Genomic DNA, 6362 nt, shown 5'->3' with positions numbered 1-6362 from the left:
AGTTATACTCCCTCCATCTTTTTTTATAAAATCATTTCAACTAATTCACATCCTTTTACAAAAATTAGTAAGAAATAAGTTGTCAATAATTTATATTATTTCAAAATTATCCTTACATATTTCAAATTAAACTAGTTGAGAAAAAAATTAATTCATTTTAAATATTTAATTAAGGATATTTTAAGAAAATAATAATAATGCATCATTGAATTACAAAATGGATTTTATAAAAAGGGATAACAAACAATTCTCTGAAAATGTCTAGAGTAGGTCTATACTTTGTTTGAGTGGATTGTATAATATATTTTGAAGTTATTGTATAAATCTCATACCTCCATAATTTTTGAAACTCTCATCTTAATTTATTTATGTGTTCTGACTACCGTTTGACTTAGTCAATGTCTTATAGAACTCCCATGTTTATGTATAATGAATTTATTATACAAACACGAAAATCAGTAATGCAAACCCTCTTTAAATTAGAATAATCAATACACTATAAAAAAATCTCAATAGTAAAAAATTTAAAGGAGACACAATTCATACAAATATAATAATTCCATGGAACATTTAAGTAGCTTCAGAGCTATAACAAAGTCTTATTAAGTAAACCCTTAACTTTTTTTTTTTTCAGATAAATGTCTAGAATTTACTAACTAGAAATTAAAGACTAGCTAATCAATATTAATATTTCATTAACCAGTTAAGTTATGTTATCCCTTTAAAGCTATTCAACAAAAGAGTAATACTTCAAATAGTTTATTCTCAGAGTTTTAAAGAGTCCCAAGAATATTGCACAAATCATATAATAAAAATGCTAATCTGCAATTTTTCTACCGACGAAATAAAGAAGAAAATCTGAAATTGCACAAACTTTTTTTTAAGAAAGGTTATCTGATAAGAAGATAAAAGAAGAAGGAATCAAGCATAAAATAGTGTAGTTGTGTATACTTTCAAAATCGTGCAAGTGCTCTCACAAAGTGGCTCCTCTGCAGTTATCCATGTATACAATGGAGAAGCTATGATGGCTTCATTCACCGCTTTTCTTTCTTGAAGTTTGGAAAAAAGTTTGCACCAGAAAGCAAAAAGAAAATATAGAAAGAAGAAGAAGAAGCGGTGAGAGAAGAATATGAATATGGTAGTGCCATAACCATAACACCAGGATGATGTTAGGTTCAGAACAGAACATTATCATTTCAAACTTTTCAAAACCAACCTAATTAACTCTCTGTTCATGTGCATCTGTTAACGTTAGAGGACAACATGGACAAATGTTATTCATGACTGATCATAAACACAACCGCAAACAAAATGATGGAGACTACAAAAATGGTTTAGAAAGCTTTCATCAAATTTTACTAAACTAATATTGACATAGTGAAATATTGAAGTATTGAAGGTTTGGAGGAAGGAAGAATTGAATGGTTAGAAGTAGTTGGGGGAGCATAGGGAAGAGAAAGAGGAGACAGGGTTGGAATTGAAAGAGAGTCTTTGGTGGAAAGGCGCAAAAAACAAGGGAGTTGGCACCTGACACGCAGGCAGAGAGCATTGCCCACGGTGGCTATGGTGCACTGCACCTGCTTCCTTCAGTAAAACCCTTTTCTCCACTACTTAACTGTAAAAAACAAACCACTGTAAACTTTTCTGTCTTATGCTTACCTTATTCATACAATCACATTTTACTATTAACTATCAACTCATCCCAGTCAAAAAAACATAACTATTTTCACATCTTTTCTATTGGAGATTGTGCTCACACTTTAAAGATAATATTATTTTAAACAATCATATGTAAGATAGAGAAAAAAAAATATTACCAAAATAATATATTTCTGATTGAGATTGAGTTATGTGATATGTTTAGCATAAGTAAATAAAAATGCATAAAAATATCTCAAATTGAGTTGTGTTATGTTTGAACTCTTTCTGTCAGTGATATACTGTCCCTAACAAGTTATTTTACATACGACGACAATTAGTTCAATATTATAATATTGTGAATTTATAAATATAAATAAAATAAGCATGTAAGTAAAAGTAAGTAAAATTAACTCATCTCCTGTATAACTTCCTTTAAAAACTGTTTTTGAAGAGATTAATATAAAAAGAATGGCCTACTATGCACAGAAAATTAAAGTTTATAATATCAATATGATGATTTTTGTATAAAAGAAGAATCTTGTTACAACATGCACAGAATCTTAATTTTTGCACATTTTGTTTTCACATTTAAAAGACTTTAATAAAACAAAAAGTCTCTGGTAGGATAAGTGGGACATTTATTATTCTAAATAAATAAGATTCATCTATCACACTATAGAAGATTGATGGGAGCTTATAATGTGTTGAGATACGAAATCAAAGCAGATGAATGAATGATCTAAAGGTAAGTTGAATGGTAGAATTTTCTACATAATCTATTTCAAAAATAATACTATTGGACTTTTGAAATTAGTTTTTGAATTAAATAATAACAAGTAAATTATAATTGATTTAAACGTGTTGAGAAATTATTATTTAGTTGAATAGTAATATAACTTGATTGAGATGCGTTGGAAAGAGAAGAAAGGCGAAGGACACGGTAGTCATTTAGGATAAAGTGGAAGGACGAAAATAGGCTTATGTCCTGTTTCGTTGGCGTTTAATTGTGGCGACCCCGTTTTATAGAGCAGAAAAGCGCGAGGAAGGGAATGTGTGATGAAAAGAGCATCCCATCTCATAACATGAGAGTAGAGAGACAGTGGTCGGAGTGGTAGCAAAGAAAAAAGAAAACATGGACCAAGTTTCACAATCAACACAAAGCCACACTCATAGAGAGTGACATAGCTGTGCCAGAACTCAATCCTAAACACTGAACAAAGTAAAAGAAAAAAAGATGACGACGGGTATAGTACGCGACCAGAACCTGGAGAAACACATTCACAAGCAGATGGGGTGCATGGCGGGTTTTCTTCAGATCTTCGATCGGCACCAGATACTCACCGGAAAACGCATTTACTCCCCCAAACGTCTCCCTCCGGTAACGTCTCTCGCTCTCTACCACAACTTCCTCTTTCATGCTGTCAACCACTTAACCGACTTTCTCTTCTCTTTCGCAGGCCTCACCGGAGCCTGACAAAGCCACTGCCTCGCCGGCTCGTTCCGTGAAGTCGCCGGCTAGGGAGGTGGTACAATCCGAACCCAAGGCGAGTTCTCCTGCGCTCCCTGTTCTGGAATTCAAAGAAGGCACGCGATCCTCGTGGAAGTTCTCGCGAGAGGCTCCGAGACTGTCTCTGGACAGCAGAGCCATGGTGGATGCGAAAGGAACGCTTCACCTTCACGGGCGTGAGATCCCCTCGGAGAACGATGGAGACAAGCAGCGTCGTTCCACCAGCGTCATTGCCAAGCTCATGGGCCTGGAGCCTCTGCCCGATTCAGAACCCGGGCCAGGGCCCATAGCAAAGCTGCAGAGATCCGCTTCGGAGTCCAGAGTGTCCAGAGATCTGTCTCTGCCTCTGCCACTGCCACAGTGTCGTTTTCTGGACACAAACAATTTCCCAAGCGCGGTTCAGGTCACCAATGTGGTCCTCGAGAATAATAATGCTGCCATGGATGCCCGATTGAGCAATGGCAGAGCTGCAGATCCACCCAGGCAAAGGGCCAAGAAGAGTTTCTACGACTCGGCGGATTTCTTCCCTGAGCCCAAACACACCGCTTCGGTGTACGGGGAGATTGAGCGGAGGTTGCGGATGCGAGGGATTAACGAGCCATCCAAGGATCTCCACACTCTCAAACACATCCTCGAGGCCTTGCAGCTCAAGGGGCTTTTGCATTCCAACGACAAATCCAACCAATCTCCCATTGTCGTTATGAAACCTGTCCGATCGGTGAACCGGACCGGGAACGATTCTCCTCCCCTCCGGTCCAGTCCTCGCCGGAGCCCCCGAGTTGGGAACGAGACCCGGAGGATTGAACAAAACGAACGGGGTTCAATGAGTCAAAGCAGCAGAGCACTAAGCTCGAGTCCAAACAGGAGGAAGCAGCAAAACGTGGAAGCGCAGAGGAGAGTGGGCGTTGATTCGAGGAGGGGGTCTGTGTCTGTCTCTCCAGTTCATTCTCCCAAGGCGAGCCCCAGAAGGAATGTAGGCAATCAGCAGGTGCCATGTGGATCGCCTAGAATGAGAAGAAATGTGGAGCGTAAGTTGAAAATGCTGGGTGGAGCAGAGGATGAATTGTCCACAGTTTCAGAGAACAGCTTCAGCACCTCTTCATATCCCGATACAGAGGTAGAATACTATACTAAACCAGTGAGTAGTAATAGAAACCGTTATGTTGTATAATTTGTGTGTATGTACGTAAGCAGCTTTTTAATGAGTTAATTAATTAGTGGTGTTTGTGGGATTGGTCTCGATTGGATTGAAGTGTGGTGCGTGTGGTGCAGAGGTACAGGTTGGAAGAGTACAAGGAAGGGAAAGATCTGCTGGATAGGTGTGATAAGCTGCTGAACAGCATAGCAGAAATAACAGCAGCCAACGAGTTGCAACCGAGTCCAGTATCGGTTCTGGACTCCTCCTTTGACAAGGACGACTGGTGTTCACCATCCCCGATAACCAAACGCTGCATTGACTACAAAGGTAAGTAAGTGGTTAGCTTGTGTTGCAATTGGTTACTGAATGGAATTAGATTTTGTGGTGACGTATTATTTGTGTGTGCATATCCAAAGTATGAGCATGTCATCATGTAGAAGGTCTAATGTCTAAGATCCTAACGTAACTTAATGGAAGAAAATGTCTAATGTTTGTCGAGGTCTTTTACTTTTTAAGCTGCTCCCGTTTTGTTTTTGCTTTGGTTTGTTTCCAACTACAAGTACGGGAACAGTAGATGGTTTGTCCTCTCGCTCTCCCAAAATCCCAACCAATGTGGACCAATCATTTGATCCCAGGGATGTTGACATGGCATCACTCAGTTGGCTCAGTCACTTACCTCAAAACTGCACTGCGGTGCGGTGCGGTGCCTGTTTTTAATCGTACTATCACGTGGGAGGGACTGACTCACCTCGCCTCTTCCACACTCTCACCGTCCCAAAGAATCTTCTCAATTTTTTAATTCCACTATTTATCTAACATACACTGTGCACACTTTTTATCCGTTTCATTTTTTAAATAAATTAATCTGGTGTTTGTTAGTTAATGATATGATAACATAATGCGGTGTAATTACATTACAGATCAAGCGGCGGAGTCGGAAGATGATATGTGGAGTGCGGCACTGTGCAGCAGCGAGGAGGCAGCGTCGGAGGATTGCGATTTCGTGTACGTATCGGAGATTCTTCGAGCGTGCAGTTACTTGCCGGAAGAGAGCGACATTTTTCTGTTACTGGAGAAGCAGCAATGCCTGAAAGGAAAGGATACCTCAAAGGCTTCCACGCTGCAGAGGCGGTTGATCTTCGACACTCTCCAGGAGATCCTGGAGCGGAACCAACAGTTGCCGCCGTGGAAGGCGGTGTCGTACGGCGAGCAGAGGCAGAAGATCTGGTCGGAGTTTCGGAGGATCCGAGAGAGGGAAGAATCGGAGTCGGAGGACTTGTTCAAGGTTATATGCGGAGTGTTGAAGAAGGACATGGCGGAGGAGATGCGGGGGTGGGGAGAATGGGCGGTGGAGATGGGGGATGTGGTGTTAGACATCGAACGTCTCGTGTTTAAAGATCTGGTTGGCGAAACCATTCGAGAACTCGCTTCGTTTTCTCCTCATTGTAACAGCGACAAGCTACCCGCGCTTCGTAGGAAACTCCTCTTTTGAATTCCATTCACAAACATCAAACAAAAAAAAAAAAGAGCAAAAGAGTCGCACGCTTTGTTTAAATTTTTAGCGCGCTATGCATCTTTTTTTCCTTTTCTAGCTTCGTTTTTTATGATTTTACTTTTACTCTCTGTCAATGACGAAATCAGGAATTTTAAATCTGAAATCTAGGCAAATCTGACCTTGGCTTTCTTCGATAAAGAGATGAATGAATTGTTGGATTAATTTTTTATCATGTTATTATATGGTCTGTTGTGCGGGCGGTCATGTGTAGTTGATCATTGAATACTGAACATTGAAGGATAGAAATGTTGCTGCTTTGCACGCAACATATCAGATGAGGTGCCAAAACATAATAAAGGAAGAGAGAAAACACAGTTTTTGTTTATTCGGTCGCTTGTTACGCAACTGCCATGGATGAATTGTTGGCTATGCATGTGGGCTTGCTTATCGGGGAAGTTGTCTTACGATAAGCTAATTAATGATCTTACCCTTAATTTGGTGCTACAACTACAAAGCAAGGTCGCCAAACAGTAGTGGAGCGCCGCTACGCTGCAATTTAATATTAGCGTGCAGCATCTTTG

The 6362-nt window shown here is 39.8% G+C and overlaps 1 protein-coding gene across 1 annotated transcript; it reads left to right on the top strand.

The window, feature by feature from the left end:
- Window positions 1–2667: 2667 nt before the first annotated feature.
- TRM5 (zinc finger CCCH domain protein) lies at window positions 2668–5979 on the top strand. Its single transcript, XM_028081150.2, has 4 exons — window positions 2668–3019; window positions 3099–4265; window positions 4421–4613; window positions 5207–5979. The coding sequence occupies exons 1-4, from the start codon at window positions 2876–2878 to the stop codon at window positions 5776–5778; spliced, it is 2076 nt and encodes a 691-aa protein (XP_027936951.1). The 5' UTR covers window positions 2668–2875; the 3' UTR covers window positions 5779–5979.
- Window positions 5980–6362: the final 383 nt, after the last annotated feature.

The sequence above is a fragment of the Vigna unguiculata genome, chromosome 7, assembly GCF_037176805.1.
Source record: "Vigna unguiculata cultivar grain cowpea cultivar isolate G323 ecotype 2 chromosome 7, ASM3717680v1, whole genome shotgun sequence".
In the NCBI taxonomy this organism is placed as follows: domain Eukaryota; kingdom Viridiplantae; phylum Streptophyta; class Magnoliopsida; order Fabales; family Fabaceae; genus Vigna; species Vigna unguiculata.
This window is presented reverse-complemented; position numbering and strand designations above follow the sequence as displayed.

Bases quoted from the DNA above. Each gene is read 5' to 3' on its own strand.
- TRM5 (XM_028081150.2), top strand. From the start codon at position 2,876: ATGACGACGGGTATAGTACGCGACCAGAACCTGGAGAAACACATTCAC. The intron at 3,020-3,098 runs GTAACGTCTCTC...TCTCTTTCGCAG, and splicing joins CCCCCAAACGTCTCCCTCCG to GCCTCACCGGAGCCTGACAA. The intron at 4,266-4,420 runs GTAGAATACTAT...CGTGTGGTGCAG, and splicing joins CTTCATATCCCGATACAGAG to AGGTACAGGTTGGAAGAGTA.